This window comes from Oreochromis aureus, linkage group 23 (genome assembly GCF_013358895.1).
Source record: "Oreochromis aureus strain Israel breed Guangdong linkage group 23, ZZ_aureus, whole genome shotgun sequence".
In the NCBI taxonomy this organism is placed as follows: domain Eukaryota; kingdom Metazoa; phylum Chordata; class Actinopteri; order Cichliformes; family Cichlidae; genus Oreochromis; species Oreochromis aureus.
The window spans coordinates 42,496,550-42,517,901 of NC_052963.1; the positions used below are offsets into that span (position 1 = coordinate 42,496,550).

Genomic DNA, 21,352 nt, shown 5'->3' on the forward strand with positions numbered 1-21,352 from the left:
GTGTGTGTGTGTGTGTGTGTGTGTGTGTGTGTGTGTGTGTGTGTGTGTGTGTGTGTGTGTGTGTGTGTGTGTGTGTGTGTGTGTGTGTGTGTGTGTGTGTGTGTGTGTGTGTGTGTGTGTGTTAAAGTGAACCAATAAGCATACAAAAAACTAGTTTTTCTGTGTATGAAATGATAGAAACCTGGAGTGTGTACGTGTAGATGAAGATATGTTCTTGGGAAATTAATACGTCTCTATCAATAAAGCAAGATGTGCTGCTTTGAACTTCAATTCCCAGCAAGCCTAGCCTGGCAGCAGAAGTAATCGAGACCCCCACTGACTGACAGCGAGCAGCTGAGTTGAGAAAAGTTGAGCAGACAAAGCCTCAGTTTGAAGTTTTATGAAAAACTTGATTGTTTTGTCGAAAATGCCGCTTGGCCAACCTCCTTTTCCTCCTCAACGCACCCGATAAAAACAGGTTGACAAGCTTTCGGTAGTAAAGATAACCGAGATCAAAATGAGTTTCCGGTATAGACTTTCAAAACAAAACTCGCGATTCGAACTGTATTTTTCTCTAAGCGCAAGCAAACATGGACACTTATGTATGTTTAACTAGAATTACATTAAACGACACAAAACCTAAAAATAAAGACTCTACCTTCATCATAAACATTCAAAACATCCTAACTGTAAGGTCTTAATAAGTTGTTTACCTGAGAGAGTGCAACTACAGTAAAGGTCAGAAGAGGGAGGGGCAAATTGTGCAGTGCTGTGAGGAAGTATTTGCCCCCTTCCTGATTTTTTTTTTAATCTTTTGCATATTTGTCTCACTAACATGTTTCAGTTGAAAGAAATTTTAGGCAAGCTGAACAAATACAGAGTGCAGTTGGTGGATGGTTTCATTTATTAAAGGAGAAAAGCTATCTAAACCTACCCTGTGTGAAAGAGCTAGTAACCTAATAACTGTTTGTGCCACCCAGTGAGATCTGCAATCAAGCATTTGTGAAAACTGGCAATGAGTCTTTCACACTGCTGTGGAGGAATTTTGGTCATGAGAAAGTAAGTTTATCAGACCTGGACCTGGACTTTGATTAGACAACCACAAAATCAAAACTTTAATTTTCCTTTCAAAGGTGGACTTGGTTAGATATTCTCCTTCAGGATTTTCTGGCAGACAGCAGAATCCATGGGTCCATCATTTACAGCAAGTTGCCCAGATCCTGAAGCAACAAAGCAGCCACAGACCTTCACAGTATCAGCGCCATATTTGATTGTGGGTATGATGCCCTTTTTGTGAAATGCTGTGTTAGTTTTAGGATTCTAACTTTCTAAAAAGTTAAACTTTTGTCTCATCAGTCTATAGAGCATGTTTCCAACGGTCTTGGGGATCATGAAGATGCTTTTGGCAAATGTGAAAGGGAGTTTTTCCTTCCCACTTTCACCAAGTGCTTGCTCACAGGGGGTGGTTTGATTGTTAGGGTTTTCTCTGTATTATTGTAGGGTCTTTATCTTACAGAATAAAGTGCCTTGAGGCGACTGCTCTTATGATTTGAAAAATGAAAGCATCTTTTAAAAACTTTGTTTTGTATTTATATGGGTTAAACTGTGATCAATATAATATACTTTTATTAATAACATAATATCTAAAATTTGTTTGACGATCTCAAACAGACAAGTTTGAAAAATTAGCAAAAAATAAGAATTCAGGAAGGAGGGGAAATGTTTTTTCACAGCTGTCTGATATGCGCTACTGATACTTAGGAGTTTTATTTTTAAGAATGTCACCGGAAATAAGGCAAGTAATACCTTCGACTTGATAACGGTAGGTTCATGGTCGTTAATAACTGGGGCTCCGTTGGATTGTTCATAACAACAGAGAGGAAGGCGCATCAGCTCCAGCCCAGACGCGTTTTGGAACCGCACACAAACGGAAACCAGCCGTTCCTGCGTGACGAGCTCCGTTCTTCTACTGTTAGCTGTTGTTTGTAACGAGCTAGCTTTGTCCTTCGTAGTCACAGCTGTGGTGGGTCGCTGATATTTTTTATATATAAATCGCCGTGGAATATGGCTCAGAATAAACATCATGTAGCCAGTTCCCAAAAAGCATTAATGCTGGAGATGAAAAGTCTTCAAGATGAGCCGGTCGAAGGGTTCAAAATAACTTTGGTGGACGAGTCGGACCTGTACAACTGGGAAGTAGCGATATTCGGACCCCCGAATACACACTACGAGGGTGGTTATTTTAAGGTGAGTGGCTAATGTTAGCTAGCAGTCCGTCTATTGTTCTTTAACTGGTTAGTTTTACTGTATATTTCAGTAGTTTACTCATACAGGGCAACCAAGCGACCAACCTCACCCTTCATGTAACCGTTTCCACCAGCAGCAGGTAATCGTTAATAACGTTAACTTGGCTAATTGCTCCCTGTTTAGCGTTATTGTGACAAATCCTTCTTTGTTTAACTTTAAACCAGCAAGACTCCATGAGAACTTTGTTGCTGGGGCATATTTTCTCCTAAAAACACAGATTCAGTGAGGTCTCTTACAGATCTTACATGTGCCCGAGTTACTTTTTTTTGTTGGCTTGAAACAAAAGGTTGTTGAGCATAACCGCCTCCAGCACTACCTTGATAGTTAAGCTCATCATCTATCTCGCTAATTCAGTCCTTTTCTTTGTGTTCATCATTACAGCCCTGGCTCGAGTACTCTTTTTGTTGGTTATTCACATGTACCATACACAATGCATGGTACTAACCTTGCTTTTGAAATGTTAAATGGCTCCCAGCCTTAACTTGTCTAACTTGTGTAGTGACTCATAATTTGTTTTCTCGTCTACTTCCTCCCTTGAGAGTAAAGATGCGTTGGTTTTGTTCCTGTTTAGCAGATTTGTGCTGATTATAAACCGCCACCAGCGTATTTCCGTCTTCAGAAGATTTCTGCGGCTAATGTTTGAGTGTGCCATTTCTCTGCCCTTTGACCCCTTGAGTACTGACCATTAAGTAGTGTTTTATAGTTCTAGTACAAGTATTTATATTGGCATGTCAGTTGTTGCCATGTTTTCTAATTCTAACTTTCAAATGTTGCAACTCACTGGAGTCATTGTTTTGGGTGCTGTGATGCTCATCCTGGAGGGTGATTGGATTCATTACTTTGTTTATGTTTAGTGCAATAAAGCCCCAAGTAGATGTGCTTCAGACTTGCCCTAGATTGTTTTTGTTTTTTTAATTTAATTTAATTTAATTTTTTTTACTGTGTATCAAAAAAAACAACAGATGACAAGCCTTTTATTGACGTGGCACAATAATGCTTCCTTGAAACCCGATTTTAATTTGCAGAAAAGCAAAGTAACAAATTCTGCACGATTGCTTTACAATGACTTGATTTTATTTCCTCACAATGCTAAGCCTGTGTTGTATCCATACAACAGTTGTTAAGCTGTAAATGATTAATATTGTCTGCAGACGTCATGTAACACCTCTCTTTTTGCACACTGTCCCTTCAGCTGTCCTGATGTGTTTTTTTTTAGTTCCAGTTCCTAAGAAACAGTCTTCATTTTGCCTCTGCTCTTTTTAAAGCCTGTAAGCGCAAACGGAGGGGCCCGACCAGGCTCCCGTAGACGGTGTTCAGTGGGTCTGTGTGGTTGCCGTGTACAGGATTCCTTTGTTGGGCCAGGAATGCACAGCTTGGCTGTGAAATCTGCCGCATGGCTGTGACTCATTGTTCTGTGCTGGTTTCTATCCGACCAGTTTGTAATATTCAGAAGAAAGAAGGGAGGGGGGAAAAAGAGGAGAGAGAAAGAACCACCTCTTTTTGGTGTTACCCAAACAAACAAAGAGTTATGACTCGCTGTGAGGCCTGTTCATCTGAAGCGGCGCTGATACTGACGTCACGTGCAACCTGGCTGACTCAGGCGTTTATTTCACATGGGTGTTGCTTTGAAAAAGGCACACTATGACGAACACATTATGCATGCAGGCAGGCACGCACAGAGTGGACCGAGACATATTGAAGTGTCACTCACACAGGATTAGATAACTGTCCTGGTTGCTTTAGTAAACACACAGTGCAGAAGTAAACACACAGTGCCTTATCACGATAAGCTGACCCATGACCTATGACTTTCATATACTCGCCATTGCTAACACCCATTTGCTGACTCTGACATTTCTGTGTATTCATGTGAGGAATCCATTTAGGCTCTGAGACTCTGACGTTTACTGACTTTGGCCTGTAGTAAGCTGTGGTCTTGGTACATGAGCAGCTGAGTTGGCTAAAGCAGTGGTTCCCATACTAGGTGCTGAGACAGGTCAAGGTGTGCTTGGGGATTTAACGACACTACCTGAAAAGGACTGATAATTAGTAGTGGTGGGGGAAAATATCAATACAGTATAGTATCACAATATTTTTTGTGGCAGTATTGAAGCGATACAGGGACACCAAATATTGATATTTTCTTAAGTGATATCAAATATTTTGGGAATACTGGAAACAAGAGGGCACAGCTCATGCTCCACCATCCTGTGATAATGTTAGCCGAGGAAACTTGCATTAAATCGGCTCAACTGTAAAACCATCCAACACTGGGCACGCTTAATTATCTCCTAATTAAGCTAATGGCTCAGTTACAGGAGTAGAGATAGGACAGCAACCTTCTTGCAACTACAAAACAAAACATAAAAATGGTGGCTGTCTGGTGATTGAATGTTTTTGTACATTCTGCAACCAATTGATTGGTGACTAGGCTGCCCAGACCCTCAGGGTGTTGCACACTCACGACCAGTTTTGATGGCGAGGTGATTGCACAGGTGGCCTTAAAGGAGGCACTCTTTCTGCATATATTTGCAGTCTGAGTTGTACTGACGGCAATCACTGTCAGAGAGCTTGTCGAAGAGTTGAAATAATTTTCTTCTTCTTCTTCTTCTTCTTCTTCTTCTTCTTCTTCTTCTTCTTCTTCTTCTTCTTCTTCTTCTTCTTCTTCTTCTTCTTCTTCTTCTTCTTCTTCTTCTTCTTCTTCTTCTTCTTCTTCTTCTTCTTCTTCTTCTTCTTCTTCTTCTTCTTCTTCTTCTTCTTCTTCTTCTTCTTCTTCTTCTTCTTCTTCTTCTTCTTCTTCTTCTTCTTCTTCTTCTTCTGACAATTTATCACAATAATTGCTGTATTATCAGAAACTGATTGCATCTTATTGGCAGCTTGACCCCATTCAACCACAGACTGATAGCAGCATTGACCATCTCATTTCGCAGCAAAAAATAAACTAAAGCAAGATGGTGTTATCTTATTTGAAACTGACAAAGTTTGAGGATGTAATTTGCGGTTAGAAAAAAAGGTGATAAATGTTGCTGTGTTTTTAACATCCTGCAAAATGTTAAAAGTTGCAATAATATTGTATCATGAGTGAAGTATTGTGATAATATTGCATCGTGGATGATTCTCAGCTCTGTGAATACAGATACATACGCCCAAACTGTTTGAAGACCACCATGTTGGAGTGTCTAGTCACATTATTGTATATTGCAGATTATTCTCACGATATGCAGTCCTGCTGTTTTTGCACAAGCTCAATTTGTGTGCGCCTTTGTAAAGTCTTTCCTATTTAGTCATAGACTTTTTTTATTCTTTTAATCTGAGGCTTAAATATGAAAACTTTGGTAATGCAGAGAGTTTAAAAATATTCTCCATGCAGGAAACAGTGTGTAGATTACACTGAGTGTAATGAGTGTTTGACTCTCTCACTCGGCTTTTTTTTTCTTCTTCTTCTTCTTCTTCTTTCTCCTCACATCTGTTTGTCCCCGGGGATAAGATTTGAGTCACACAGTTAAAAACACTCCACGGCTTTAACAGCTTACTCACCAGCCCAAATGATAGGAAGCATAGTACCACGTATCGAGTATGACTGCTGCAGAACTTTAGATGTTTTGGGTATTCACAGATTTATCTAGTGAGCAGTGACTTATTGATGATTTGAACTTGAATTGCAGTTTGAGTGCTTTAAAATTAGTTACAGAACATGGATACAATACAAATTCAGCAAAGTTTAACAGCCGTGACAGTCAGAGACCTCATGAAAGAGAGGCACTGCACTCAAATAGTCCTGAATTGATGCAAGAAGACAGATGGAATTAGTTTTATTCACCTTTGACTGGTGGTTCAAATATAAAAGTGCAATGTTTTATGTCCAGGTGAGCACTGAAGTTCAGGCTTTAACAATCAGTGTTTTTAAGATGGCTTGTGTGGCAAGAATTGCTTCTGTAAGGACTTTAAGGTAGTGTCCCACCCTGAACACATGCAAACACTACAGTTTGCATCACAAAGCGCAGTACTTCCACTGGTGTATTTAAAGCTGTGGGTTTAATTTTGCTTCCTATTCTGTCGGCAGTACATTTAATGTCTGCCGAAAACCGTAACCATTCGCCACAAGTGAAACAGCCCACACATTTTTAATTTTGCCAAGCATTTTCTAGAACACACTGACATGAGGCAGGGTCGGCCAGGTCAACAAGTCGTATGACAGAGAGACATTTTTACTTTGCCTGAAACAAAATAGTTTGTTCACCATTTGCTACATTTCTGTATATTTGTACTGCTTTTAATACCTCTATGTTGGAATAACCTAAAGCATTGCACTGATTGTAGCTCTGTGCTCTCCAGGTGGAGGTTTTTTGTTTGTTTGTTTGTTTGTTTGTTTGTTTGTTTGTTTTGCCCTCCACTTCAGATGCAGCATTCACTATTTATGTCCACAGATACAGTCATCTAATTATGCTTCACATTAAAGTTTCCTGTGGTGACTTGTAGATCTCTCACTATGTGTAAAGTGGCACAGGTCTTTTGAAGGTCCTGGAGCTTGGGTGGAGGGGCTGTGTCAACTTTCTTACTTGAGGTCATGATGTAAATGAGGGATCTGCTGCTAATACTCTAAAAGAAAACACCTTTAATCTGTAAGTCGAGTGTTTTTCTCGACTGACAGACCCCATGTTCACAGCTGTTATGAAAGAGGAGAGCTGCCCTTTGGTTTTTGCCCGGGCCTGTCTGTTTTTGTTTTTGTTTTAAAGCACTTGACAATCAGATGACAGACACTGGTTGCGATTAAGAAGCTGACTTTGTAGTTGCACCTTTCTAATATGCTACAGAATTTGTACATGTTCCCTGTTAGCCTTGCAGTAGCAGTAGAGGGGAGGGTAAAAAAACCTAACCTGACTGCAGTGTGCCTGGCTGAGCTGCTGGAGTCATGTTTCCCCCTCTGGCTGTGTCACAGAGAAACAAGAGCAGGGCAGAGGGGAGGAAAAAAAACTCCAAAAACGGGGAATATTGAAAGGGCCAGATCAAGAGGAGGCACAGCCCTTTTCCTTGCAATGCCCCCCCCTTTGAAAGCGCAGCCTGCTGTGAGCAGAGGTAAGTGTGAGGCTCTGGTAGACGGTTATAACCATCCCCTGAAGCCCTGGCAGTGTGTTCTCTTCCTCTTCCTGTTTGGGCCACTGGTGCAATAATCTCATCTCTGAGACGTGGCTCGGTGGGCTTCTTGAAATGTCGTTGTGCTAAGACCACCTAAGAGTTGTTTGAAATATAACTGTATTACAGCTCTGCAACAACCAGAAGGACGAGAATTAAAAAAATGTGCTGTGTGGGATCTGCTCTGTGCCGGGGCCGTTTTCCTTGTCCTGCGTATGCGTGAGAGAGGATAAGGTCTGTGGGGACGGTGAAGAGGTGCACAGGGAGAACAGAATGATTTGTTCTGTTCAGGGTCTTTGCATTGACCTGGTTTACTTCGCCTCGCTGTCATTATCCGCAGGGTGGGCGTGCTCTTTCTCTGACTCGTTCCTTCCTCAAGGCAGCTTTTCAGGTCACAGTCAAAGATTTTCATAGAAAGAGGAAACTGATCTTCACCGTCTATAATGCGACAATAACAAGGGGAGTGTTTTATAAGTTTTTTGGGTGTTTTTTTGCCTGGCAAAAGAAAAATCAGCTGCACTTCCTGTCAGCTTCTCAGATGAGATGTTCAAAGTGAATCTCCTTCTGAGAATGAAGGCTGTTAATTGGCTGCTCGGGCCAATTATTAGGCATGACATGCAAGCCAGCATGTTTCAACAGATACTCTAAGAATAGCACTCTGTTTTGGGTAAACGTCTTGGTTGAGCAGCTGTATGGGTAAAGACTCAGAGCAGGACCATTGATGTATTTGAAAAGAGAACGCTGATATTGGGCATCGAAGACCCTGCTGCATTGTCCTCGCTCGTTCTCCTCCTCGCGTTTCTTATCTTCTGTCTGCTTGGAGCTGAAGCGGCTCACAGGTACAGAGCAAATAAGCCAACCAAGCAGCCGGTCTTTGCTTGGGCCACTTCTTTACCTCATCTATGCATGATCTCCTCTATCCACCATTTCCTCTATCCACGTCCATCTGCAGCCATCAGCTGTATAATAGGTAGTCATATAATAAGGTAGGTCAAGAGCCAATGAAATTGTGTAGCTGTTTTAGAACAGGAAAACAGTCTGAAGCCTCCTGCTAAGCTGCAATGTGAAATCACACTCTTTCCTTTTTGCTCATGGTTATTGTTAATGCATATCCCTGCCTCCCTGCTTTCTTATTTGCTCTCAGACTCGCAGGACTGTGATGAATGGGACTATTTTATGGGAAGGGTTGCCACATGGGTCTCTCTGCCCGGGGCTAAAAACTGAGATATTGATTCAACTTATTTATTCAGACGTACAGATTTGGCTATTTCTTGACGGGCAGGGTGAGTTTGTCTCACCAAAGAGCTGTGTTCTTCTTTTGAACTTCCCCACAGTTGGATAGAGTATAGGATTTCTTCCACATCTGATCACAGTTTGGTTTCATGGTATCTCAGTGGCTTTGAATAGATTTGGATGAAACTGCTTAGATGGAAGGCTCTCTGCCAGAGGTGTGAAACAAATTTTAATGGTGCTTTGGGGAGTAATTCTAGTTTTAATCCATGATATGTCCTGTGAAGTAGTTGCATCCATCTTAAAGAAGCATGTTAGAGACTCATTCAGTGTTTGTTTGGGGTAAAACAGGCACTGGAAGGATGTTTTGGCACACTCGGCCAAAACCAGTCCTTGTATTATCTGTTGAGTCGGACCAGATGGAAATGAAGGAGCATTTACATAACACTTTTGTCTACGTTACCACTGAAAGTGCTTTAGGCTACAAGCTATATTTCCCCATACATTCATACTGTGCTTTCTTCTTTGCATTTTGGCTGTGGATGCAGAATGAATAGTTAAGAATCAGGCAGAATATGCAAAGTTGACTCCCAAAAGGCCCACCTGACCAGGAGATTCAGACCCAGAACTTTCTCACTGTGACCGAAAGTGTTGTTGAATGGCTGCTGATGATTAGTGTGGTTTATTTAAAACATCCTTACCGGTAAATGCTGTCACTGTCAGCTTATTTATTGAGCTCTAAATTACAGCAGATATTTGACTATCTATGGACATGCTGCGGAAGGAGGGAGCAACGGAGGGCCAGCTTTCCAAAATATACAAACTAATGTCTCCTTTGCCCCATTTCCAGCCAGGGGACTGATATGATCTTACTGCTTATATTGTTTTGGACTAAAAACTAAGCAATCACTGTTGCTGTATGGCCTCCTCCCCCTTCCTCCACCCTCCTGGCTAGCTGCTATGTGTTGCACTGCTGCTAGGCTGTAATGTGTACAATGTTGGCTTGAACTGTGCACTCTGATGGGTCGCCAGTTATCTGGCAAGGCCGGTCAAACTCAGGGATTTTATTTTTTTCAGCGCCTCTTCACTCAGGATTGTCAACTCTTCCTCTCTGCCCTGCTATGATATGGAGAGCGCAGGTTAGGATAAGCAGGTTGCGTGTGTTTGTCGTCTTGACTGAATTTATCTTGTGCTGTTAGTCGGGATGTACAAACACACTCCTTCATGACAAAGAGTCTTAAATGCAGAGCATTCTGTGACTATCAACAAGTCACTCAGTGTTTTGCACAGATAAAACATTTGGCTGCATGCACGAGGGTTAAATTAGGCAAAGCGGTCAAAGAAGGCTCAAAGCTTATAAAATTATATAGAGCCCAACCCCCTTTAGTTCAAATGAAATCCCCCTCTACCTCCTCCCACTACTGCTCCTCCACCACCCCTGCTGCCAATTCGCCCCCTCTCCTGCTAGTTGGTTCACTGTGGCGAGGACCAGCTGACCATGCCGAATCAGCAAATGTACACGGGTGTGTGTGAGAGAGACTTTGGCGGGGGCGGGGGGGTCAGAAGGTTTCATGCTGTGAGCGATGCGTTTGTGTATAATAAGTCCTGTTGGTGTGTGCGCTCCGTCACAGTCTCTCCCATGGCACGCTTTATGGAAAACAGAGGAGTGGTCTTCCACACAGGATTTACAGTGTGTGTCTGTGGTTGTTTTCAATGTGAGGACATATAATGGCAGAACATGAGTGTGAGTAGTGGATTGTTTTGGGTTGCAGTGACAGCTGGAGAGGACAAACACAATGTCTTTATACCAGCACCATTACCCCCCCCCCAGCCTCCGGTGTTTCTCTCAGCTCCACGCGCTTTGCAGCTGAACGGACTGCAAGCCTCCATCCCTCCCTTCCTCCACACCGTATTACATTACACTGTCATTAGCTATGTTTTGCACTGACCCTGTAGCTACTATTTAGAGGTTTCTTTCAATCACGACTGACGCTGATCAGCGTGATTGTGGAGGTCTTCAATCAGCTGCTGCGCGTTGGCATCAGTGCTGCAGTGTAGGGCTTTGTGAAGAAAAGCAGTCAAAATAAAGCCCTCTCTCCTTGGCAGCTGTGTCTGTACTTGTGTGGTTATCTTTTTGAGGACCACTAAAGAGTTTTAGACCTTGGAAGAGAGAACATTATGGCTTGGCTTATGTGACACAGGACTGTTTGGGGCACATGTTAGGTCGGGTTTTGATGGTTAAAGTAACGCCTAGGGCATGCATTATGTCAGTAAATACCCCGACAGAGAGCCACATACATGCATGCTTTTATTTCTTCTGCAGAATCATTCGGACTTGCAGTGTGTTCTTGCAATTGTTTCTGACCGTGTGTGTGTAGATCCATTACACAGTGTAAGCAAATGGCACCAGGACTGTCTTTAATTAAATGCCTAACTGTGGGTAAAGCAATCATCTTGTTGCTCGGTTGTACTAATGAGTTGAAATGGTTACCAGGCGGTGACAAAGGAAATTGGTTACAACTTGTCTGTTCATGAGAGAGAGGTAAACACTCGTCCTGTCAGTACGCCACTAATAGGTGTCTTTTCTCACCCCAAGGCTCGGATCAAGTTTCCCATCGACTACCCGTACTCTCCACCAGCTTTCCGCTTTCTCACCAAAATGTGGCACCCGAACATCTATGAGGTAAATCTAAACAATTTAAAAAAATTTATTTAAAAAAAGCGTGAATGTTAAACATTGACATTTTTGTGATTCCAAGTAGATTTTATTTTATTTTTTTCAACATGTAGCCCTAATATTTGAATCTTTTCGCACTTCTTAAAGGTGACTGCTTGTCTGAACATGCTTGTTTACTATCTCATGTCCCTAGAACGGGGATGTGTGCATCTCTATCCTTCATCCACCAGTGGACGACCCACAGAGCGGTGAGCTGCCTTCGGAGAGGTGGAACCCCACGCAGAACGTCAGGTACACGTCAGGCTCTTGGAACAACTCAAGAGAAAAAAAAAAAGATGATGATGATGATGATCTGCAGGGATTTTTTTTTTCTTTTTTCTGGCTTGTAGCTAGACCATAATGAATTTTTAATTGATTCATTTAGATGCATAATGCATTTTGTGTCAGTCGGGATTTTGCTTTCATCATAGAGTAGGAACGTCTGAACAGATCTGGAGATGCACTGGCTGTGCACCTGCTAAAGAAAGTCATTGGCCACGGCCAGTCATGCTGATCATGGAGGATCAGGGGAGGAGCAAGACAATGTTTGTAGCCAGGCAGAGACATTTGCTTACATTCGGGTGGCATTGTTGTCTTTCCTTGCTACTGGATGTAATACCAGCTCTATGGGTACATTTGTGAGCCTCTAAACGGCTTCACCATTACTCAAGTGTGGTGGCAAGACAGTAGCTACATTATGTACTTTAAGAAATGAATGTCTTTACTGCAATTTTGTCCACAGTTATGAAGCCTCAGAGCTGAATATTACAAAAGCAGTACTGCATTTTTGCCTACAGAGCAGAAAATGTAGATGGCTGACTCCAGATCCTGTAGCATGAAAACAGGATGATTGTTTGAGGCCTTTTCTCAGCTTGCTGCAGTTTAAATGTAGCAAAAACACCCAAACATGATGTTTAATTCATACACCTTTTTATTTCTGATATTTGCTTGACACAGATTGAATTACTTGGTCCCTCCAGATTCTCAGTTGTCTTTTTTTTTTTTTTCCTGTGCTCAGTGTAGACAAAATCCACTACGGATGTGTCTTTAATAAAGGATCCTCCGACTGCTGCAGACAGAAGCGACAGATACAAAAGCAGCTTAATATTATTTACAAGAGGAGAGTGGGTAAACAATGTTTTGGAGGATAAAACATTCTGCCCACCCATGTTTGTGTGACTGGTCTCTTAATCAGAGCTGAATTCTATAAGAGTTTAGGCCAATAAAGTCAAACGCAGCAGCAGAGACAGATGATCAGAGGGTTAGCAGGCTGCTCGTCTGACCCTGACCTTCATCTCCCTCCTTCCCTCCCTCTTCTTGTCTGTGTGTGTGTCTTTCCATTTCTGTACACTTCTGTTTCCTGCACTCAATGTCTCTTGTCTCGTCTTACCTCCATCTTTGCTACTCTCCGCCCTGTTTCCTTCTTCTCATCCTGTATTGCCTTCAACTATTTTAATCACTCGTTCCACTGTCGGCCTCTCTCTCAGGACCATCCTGCTCAGTGTGATCTCTCTGCTGAATGAACCCAACACGTTCTCCCCCGCCAACGTGGACGCCTCCGTCATGTACCGAAAGTGGAGGGACAGCAAGGGCAAGGACCGAGAATACATCGAGATCATCAGGTACAAGAAGGAAAACGCACTCGACTGTCTCCTCACTTCAAACGGGTGCTTGTCTGTGAAGTAGAAACGGAGCGCCACAACTGAACTTGCTCATAGCCTCGTTTTTATTTATTTTTTCACCTCTTCTGTTTCTTCTTTGCGTCTTACAGAAAGCAGGTGGTGGCTACCAAAGCGGACGCAGAGCGGGACGGTGTCAAGGTTCCTGTCACGTTGGACGAGTACTGCGTCCGAACCCAAGTCCCACCCACAGACGATGGCTCCAACCTCTTATACGATGACTACTACGATGATGAGGAGCTGGATGATGATGATGAGGAGGAGGACGATGAGGACTGTTGCTATGATGAGGACGACTCGGGCACTGAGGACTCCTGACCTCGCCCTCCCTGCGACATCGTCCCCCTGCCTGCTGTTCTTGTTCTCAACACCCCCACCCCACCGCTGACCGCCCTCTTCTGTCATGAACTGAACTTTAAATCCCACCTACCCCTCTTCTTCCCGAGTACTCACTTAGCACAGCCCGCCCCCCCCCGTCCACCTTCTGTCACATGTGCAGTCACAGCGTGCGCACTAAAACCCAATGCATTGAAGAAAAGAAGGCTACAGAGTTTTTTCTGCTTACATGTTTTATTTTATTTTTTTTTATCTGTTCTGAGTAAAGGTTACACACAATATGCACACTCAGCTTCAAAGTAATAGTTTTGGTTTCCTCACCTCCTCCTGTTGATCTGCACTTACTAAAAATTAACTTAGCCTTTTAGCTTCGAGTCCTATTTCTTCTGCAGGCTTTGAGTGGAACAAATATGATGTCTGAGTTAATTTTGGTGCAGAATGGTCACACCTGCTCTTAATCACAGTCATCAGGAGGCAGGTTCAGGTCAGAGTAAAGCAAGATTTGTGAAGAAAGCTAACGTAGGATAATTGGCATACTGTGCGTACGTGTGTCTGCGCGAGTTGTTTTGTTTTTTTTCCCTTTTTCTAAAGCGGAGTCGTTTCCGCCTCTGAGCCCCGGATGTGTGTGTGACTCTACTCTAGTTTGCAGGCTGTTCAAAGCCCTGCCATGCCTCACCTCTGACCTTTTAAGCCGCAAGGCTTGTGCTGCTCCACACATGAAAGTTGTCTGCCATTCACACTCGTGTGCCTTCCCTCACTCCCTAATATTCCACATGTGACTGACCAATGGGATCCATGAGTCACGGCAAACCCCAGTCAGCCAGGCAAGAGGAAAGTGGCATAAGGAGTCAGTCAGCCCTCCTCCCGCTCTTTTAATTCTCAGGTGGCGATATTGTGTAAACGGGGCCGTCCTGATGGAACAACTTATTTATAGCGGCACCTGTCAGATTTGTCCGAGGTGTGAGTGAGGAAGGTAAGATCAAACAGCTGAACTAAAGAATGGCATGTAGAGCAGAACCCCAGAAACGTCCTCTACCGACTGCCACACGGCCTTCGTCGTACAAGCATGCGCTACTAGTGGCCCGGATGCATTAAGAAACCGCTAGCCCAGCTCACTGCTGCTCGTGAAATCTAATGTACTGTATTTAACAAACCTATGCAGTCAGTGCTTTAACTTACTCAATATGCAGTGCTTTAAGCGTGGCAGTAAAGCTGAGCTTTGCAGCGTGTCCCGAACTCCAACTCAAGTCTCACAAGCCAGCCACGTGTCCTTGGTCAGAGATGGACATGTGTAGCTGCGTCTGTCTGTGGTTTGTGATCCTAACTCAAGAGTAGCACAAGTCTCCAGAGCTGAAGAGTTGCATTGTTCACTGCCCTTCACAGAGCTCACCCCCTGCTGGCGGCTGTGTGTACTGGCATATTTCTTTGCGCCAGCCATTTTGACTCATCAGTATCAAAGGCCTCAAAGGCAAACGGGTGGCAGCTTGATGCAGGACGTGATTCAGAAGAATTAAAAATGGAGACAGATGGGGGAAGGGGGGGGCGTCTTGTTTTCAGTCTACTGTACACCATCAGACCCTCTCCTAACTGCCAAGAGTGCTCTGTTACACCCCCGTTACCACCACCTAACAGTATTTCCGATGAAATCCTGACTGTAATCATGTTTCCGTTGTGTGTGTGTGTGTTTGTGTGTGTGTGTGTGTGAATACTCGCTGATGGGTTTTGTATTATTTTATTTTTTTAGATGAGCTGAAATGTGCAGAGAAGAAAAGCAAAAATGGGAAGGTACTGGGATGGGGTTTATCTTTAAGCATGAACAGGAGAATGTGGTTCTTCACTAGCATGCTGTTATGATGTGTTTGTGGTTTTAAACCTGCTATAAGGGTTGGGATTGTGTCCAAGGAAAAAGGTCCTCTTAACTCAATTTTATCTGGGCTGTGTTTGGAGGGGAAGGGGGGCTGCTTTTCTGTTTTCAGGGTTGTTGTTTTTTTTCCTTTAAATTTGTGGTAAAGGCTGCAATGTTTTCTCTTATATGTATTGACTTTATTGTTAAAAGCCCTTTTGTTGTTCATTAAAGACTGAGTAAAGATATGAACCAGTTACACAGATATGAAACGGAAAAGTTGAACAGAGCCAAACTGAGTCGGCACACCATGCAGGGATCGTTACCCGCTACTGTTTACGCCACAGAGTTGTCAATACTGTATAATTGATCAGTGTTTGTTACATAGTTTATGAATGAACCCCTGCCTCTCTATTGTAATGGTTTGTGAGAATGGGATTTTTATTTTTTTGGGGGGGGGTCAAACTACTGTTTTATCGTCCTTGCTCCCCACACTCTGAGCTCTGGTTGGTGGCAGCCTCACTGAGGGAAACCCAGCAGTTAAGAAAACAACAAGAACCTCAGGAAAAAAACAAAACAACCACCAATAAACAAACCCTTTTCCAGCTGAGTGAACCTGACCCCAGGCAGTCTCACTTTTTGGCTTCAAAGGACTGTTTACAATCTACCTTGATATGCACATGTGGATATTTTGACGATCACTTGATATATATTTTTTTTTTTCCTCCTCGTTTTTGTTTTCTTTTTTTTTTTCTTATGGTTTGTAAATCTATTTAAAATCTGAATAAAGCTCTTTATTAGATATTGGCTGATTTCATTTTTTGTGTGTGTGTGTGTGTGTGTGTGTGTGTGTGTGTGTGTGTGTTGGAGATTTTTAAGGTCTCATTGGTTTCTGCATTTTCTGTGTCGTCTTGCAGTCACTGAAATGATGAGAGTGAATACCCTTTGAGGGAAACTCAGACTTATCTTGCAGAGGTAAGACCTGTTTCCTTTCTTAGTTCATTTTAAAACTTGTGTTTGAGTTGAAGTGTGAGGAAAGCACGTGATGAGACGTGTACCCCGTAGTCACCCTGCTACACTCAGAGGGTGGTGGAGACTTTTAAAGGATTTCCTGATGCTTTCTGTGTTTTTATATTACAAACGTGAGTTTGAGCTTGGTCTCTCCTAAGTGGATGCATTTTCTTTTTTTATTTATTTCTTCTGTGTAGGACCTTTTGAATCGCAGCCCAACTGAGGTAAGAGTCCATCTGCATGCTCTGTGAATTGTGTTTAAACTTAGCTCAGTGTTGCATGAAAGATCAAGATTATGCATGAAACAATTGATTTGGTATTTTTGGGTAATGAACAAGCGTGGCTTTTTTTTTTTTTTTTTAGTATGACTTCTCTGTACATGCCAAAAACTATGGATCACAGGAATTGTGTGATAACTACACTGCTCAAAAAAATTAAAGGAACACTTAATCAGAGTATAGCAACAAATCAGAGAAACATCTGAGATATTGATCTGGTCAGTCAAATAGCAGAGGGGCGCGGGGGGTCTGGGGGGGTGTCTGTTGGCCAGTTTCAGCTTCTTCGATGTTAATGAAATTAACAATAGGTGCAATACAGGAACAACAATGAGACAATCCCCCAAACAGGAATGGTTTTGCAGGTGGAAGTCACCGATGTTTTTCACTCCTCATTTTTTTTTTCCGGATAGTTTTTTCACTAGTTTTGCATTTGGTGATACCTGGACCCTACAGAGGTTGTGCAGATAGTCCAGCTCCTTCAGGATGGCACATCAATACATACCATTGCCAGAAGGCTTGCTGTGTCTCCCAGCACAGTCTCGAGAGCATGGTGGAAATTCCAGGACACGGGCAGTTGCTCTAGGAGAGTTGGAGAGGAGCGTAGAAGGACCTTAACCCAAAAGCAGGACCAGTATTTGCTCCTTTGTGCAAGGAGGAACTGCCAGAACCCTACAAAATGACCCCCAGCTGGTCACTGGTGTGAATGGCTCTGACCAAACAATTAGACTTGGTGAGTGTGGGCTGTGGGCCCTATTTTCATTGCCTGGCACTGCTGAGCCAGATTGGCATTTGCCATGGAATACCAGAATTGGCAGCTGAAGCACTGGCACCCTGTGATTTTCACAGATTAGAGCAGGTTTACACTGAACGAGAGTGTGGAGAACATACACATGTAACATTGTGCAGCATGACTGGTTTGTTGGTGGGCCAGTGATGGTCTGGGGAGGCATACCCATGGAGGGGTGCACAGATTTCCACAGACTAGGCAAAAGCACCCTGAGATTGGGTATTCGGATAAAATCCATGGCCCCACTGGGTTCTGGTTTCCTCCTAGTACAACCTCATGTGGCGAAAGTAAGGAGGCAGTTCCTGGAGGATGAAGGGTTTGATACCAGTCACTGACCCCCTACACCTGAGCTAAATCCAAAAGAACACCTGTGGAACACCACGTTTCGATTCATCCAATGATGCCAGGTCACACCTCAGCTGTCCAGCAGCTCCGTGATGCCCTGGTCCAGATCTGGGAGGAGAGCCTCCAGGACACCATCCATCATCTCATTATGGGCATGTATACAAGCCATGTTGAGGCCATACAAACTACTAAGTACCATTCTGAGTTACTGCAATGACACTTCAGCCTTCCACGTCAATTTTTTTACTGTAATTTTTGGGGTATGTTTGAATTCAGCCCTCTGTAGGTTTGCTTTCATTTCCATCAAACAAACAAGTTCTGCAGTGAACCATTAATTCCTTTTCTCTGTCCCATTTGTTCTTCTTTTTCTCTCAGCTCTGCACCTGCCCCACAGGGTGAGGAGGATATCTGTGGATTCTTTTTTTAGTTCTTCATCACTGGAAATGATGGAAATTCAGTTGAAATCTGATGTGCTTTCAAAATGTTTCTTTAATTTTTTAACCAGTGTATAAAATGTTTCCATACTGTTCTAATAACCTGATAAATTCTGGGACTGACTGAGATCATTTGTCATTTTTAATAGGAAAAGACGCCACTCTCTCCAAGACGAGGACACTTGAGTGACATAAGACATTTCTTGAGGGTAATTTCTCAGCCTTTGGCTAAAATCGGTTTAACCTTTTTGTATTAAAACCTTTCAGGAATATCAGGGCTGTGCCTCTTTAACCTTTCATGCCGTTCTCATATGAAGCATGTTTGGGTTATTTGCAGAATCTTTACTGGCAGAGTTGAGACTAGATGTTATAATCTTTGTATTCAAAAGTTTACTGTGATCTGCGGTCGTACTGAAAGATAATAATTCAGTGTTCAGACCAAGGACTTTGTCAATAAAAAAGGAATGCAAATAACCAAATACCAGAAATAAAAGTATTCTGACTTGCTCCTGAGCTGGAGGAGTTCAGTGATGACGTTTCTAAATTATAAACAGATCACAGTATTATACTGCATCCCGTACCTGAATGGTGTTTGACAATCACTCGCGTTATCATCGAGTTAGAGACAAATCAGCCAGGTGATTTCACTAATGAAGAAGTTCATGCTTTTCTGGGGTTTGCTGTTGTAACTATCCAAGACAAGTATAATATAAATCAAGCTGATATTTCTCTAAGTGATGGTCAGTGGAAAAAGGGTAAAAATGCATCTATATATGGATTTTTTTCTTTATAAAATAGTCTTATTCAGTTTTTTAAAGTCTTTGTGCAGACAGGGAAGTGACTTTAACACCCTTTAATAAACCTTAAATGTTTAAATTATTTGTCTCCTTTCTGGATGAAACACTCTCTGTGTCTTTGCAGCTTTACACAAAATATATCCCTATCCATGACATATCCACATTTTTGGAAAACTCAGCCACTTGCCAAAAAATCAATTTAATCTAGAATAGAAATCTGATATAGAAATCTGCAAGTAAACTGAAGTAATAAGTTGTATGTGGTGCAGTAATTGTGCCTGCGCCAGAGTGCAATTACTTTCTGGCTTCCTGTGAGTACGTCTTGCTCTATTTCTGGCGTTTTATTTCATCGTGGGGCAATAACACCCTGACATTCAGTGATGCATGTGGTGGTGGATGCATTTCTCTCTGCATTGGTTTTCTGTCTTAGTTGCACATGTTCAAACGGGGGAGGAAATAGATCTGCACTTGCAGATCTGAACAATATTTTTTCCACAATGAATTCAGTTTGTTTCTGTTTAATACCTCTAGGGGGCAGCATCGGCTTGCTTCTTGTGAGCTTTGAGCCATTTCAGTGTTCTGCGCAAACCTGAGGGAGATTTTTGTTTTTAAATAGCTGATGTTTTTTTCTTTTTCCTTCTTGTTCTTCTTATCTTTTCACATGTTTTTTCTACCTTTTTTGGAGGCACTGTGCATCCTTGAGAGTAATCTGTGCCATATTCAATATTTCACCATCTTTATAAAAGTGCAAAAGCATCATCTGGTCCTTTTCCCTTTTCTCATCAACCAGTGCGCCTGTTGAAATGGACTGTATAGCTGACATGCTCTACCCTTATATGCTCTTCCTACACTCCAGTTATATGCTTCATTATCTGCATGCTATGCTTTCTGGTAAAGTTGACCCACGTTTGGCTGTCTGTAATCTGCTGCTTGAAAATGAAAATCATGAATCTGTGAAATGCCATGCAGGAGCTTTCAGCTGACAAAAATGTCGATCAATATAGAGTAGTGCGCACAAGAGAATACTTTCCCCATTTATGTGCTAACGCTCTCCCATGCACCTAGATCATGAGATGTCCTCTGACGGTGATACACCATCTTTTCTGCTGAGCCCATCAGATGTGTTTCCTGTGGCGACGGGTATGACCTTTTGCCCTGAGTCCGCCCAATCCAAATGCCAGTTCAGTGGACCAGAAAAAGCAAGACACCCAAATGGTCCTGGCATTTGCAGAATTGCTTCTCAGTCTGTGGTTTCCTTCATGCTCTGCACATGGATTTTGGTCTCGATGGATAACGCTGTGCTTAAAACCAGGCTGCTGAGCAGGAGCCGGATGCCATGAACAGTGGCTCTGGTTTCACGCTGTGACCGCGAGCCACGTGCGTTACTCAGTTGCTCTGCTCCAACTGGCAGGCATCTGAGCACGAGCCGTCTGTGACCTGCAGAAAGATGGACAGCCTGGAGGAGGTGAAGAAATGTGGGATGAGAGGGAGAGGATAGAGAGTTGGTTATTGGGATGCTGTGTCTGTGCGTAATCCGGCAGAAGCTGTCTAGGGTGGGAAGAGGCTGGCAGGAGGGAAGAAAAGATGGATGACGACAATAAAGAGTGGGCCGCTTGATCTTATTTCTGTTACAAGAAAGACCTGCGACCAGAAACCATCACAAGAACGTAATTAGCAGGAAGAAGAGGACAATAAACAAATAAATATTAAAAACATCATTAAGAAATGCTAATCTAATCAAATCTAATCTATGGTATCTGAAGCCAGTTCTACTGAACATAGTGCAGCATCTTATGTTAACGATCTCCTCGATCCTGATTTACATGGTATGAGAGATGACTTGAAAGCTTTTACAGCAGAGCTTTTATGAATGAATAATGGGGAAAGGCTGTTTTTCTTCTTCAGTGAAAAGGGGGTCTGTGCAACCTTTTCACGCAAAGAACAGTAATGAAGCATACCGCACTATTGTGTATCTGCTGTGGTGTTGCTTGGCCAGCATGACACTAATGGGTTGCCATACATGCTAAGAGTAAACACACACTCAAAGTGATGACGGAACAAGGAGTCTACGAGGAGGAGCACTGGACCTCCTGCAGAGCTTTGGTGCAGCTTTCTGTGTACCAGCTCCAACTTCTCCCTCCCGTCTTTCTAGGAAGCCAGTCGAGCGTCAGCAGAGAGGATGTCACAGTGTTGAAACACACTCGGGGGTTTGTCCTTTAGTCACATCCTCGGCGGTACATCTGTCCATCCACAGAGAGAACAAGCAAACACGACCACACTGACTCAGCTCTGTATTATTCAGTGGGGCAGCCACTTTGGTACAGTCCGGTTTGTAATAGCTTCAGTGTTCCTCACATTTTCTGACAGAGTTGTAGGGTTCAGCCCCTTAATGAGAGCAGAACAGACACATTAACCTTTTCTCAGTAGATTCTCCGCCGCTGGTGTATTGATCTCATTATTTTGTAGATGAAGCTGTT

The 21,352-nt window shown here is 42.8% G+C and overlaps 1 protein-coding gene across 2 annotated transcripts; it reads left to right on the forward strand.

Annotated features, from left to right (window-relative positions):
• Positions 1-1,813: 1,813 nt before the first annotated feature.
• On the forward strand, positions 1,814-16,025 carry cdc34a (cell division cycle 34 homolog (S. cerevisiae) a). Of its 2 annotated transcripts, none has more exons than XM_031725765.2 (5): positions 1,814-2,226; positions 11,246-11,332; positions 11,520-11,617; positions 12,853-12,987; positions 13,137-16,025. In XM_031725765.2, exons 1-5 carry the CDS (start codon positions 2,044-2,046, stop codon positions 13,360-13,362), a joined length of 729 nt encoding a protein of 242 aa, XP_031581625.1. In that variant the 5' UTR covers positions 1,814-2,043; the 3' UTR covers positions 13,363-16,025. The 2 variants fall into 2 exon arrangements, with proteins under 2 accessions (XP_031581625.1, XP_039463126.1); XM_039607192.1 differs by lacking the exon at positions 1,814-2,226 and adding an exon at positions 10,778-11,041.
• Positions 16,026-21,352: the final 5,327 nt, after the last annotated feature.

What these genes read in the sequence shown, in the direction of transcription:
- cdc34a (XM_031725765.2), top strand. Translation starts at nt 2,044, where the DNA reads ATGGCTCAGAATAAACATCATGTAGCCAGTTCCCAAAAAGCATTAATG. An exon ending in ACGAGGGTGGTTATTTTAAG is followed by an intron (nt 2,227 to 11,245) that starts GTGAGTGGCTAA and finishes TCTCACCCCAAG; the next exon opens with GCTCGGATCAAGTTTCCCAT. An exon ending in GAATACATCGAGATCATCAG is followed by an intron (nt 12,988 to 13,136) that starts GTACAAGAAGGA and finishes TGCGTCTTACAG; the next exon opens with AAAGCAGGTGGTGGCTACCA.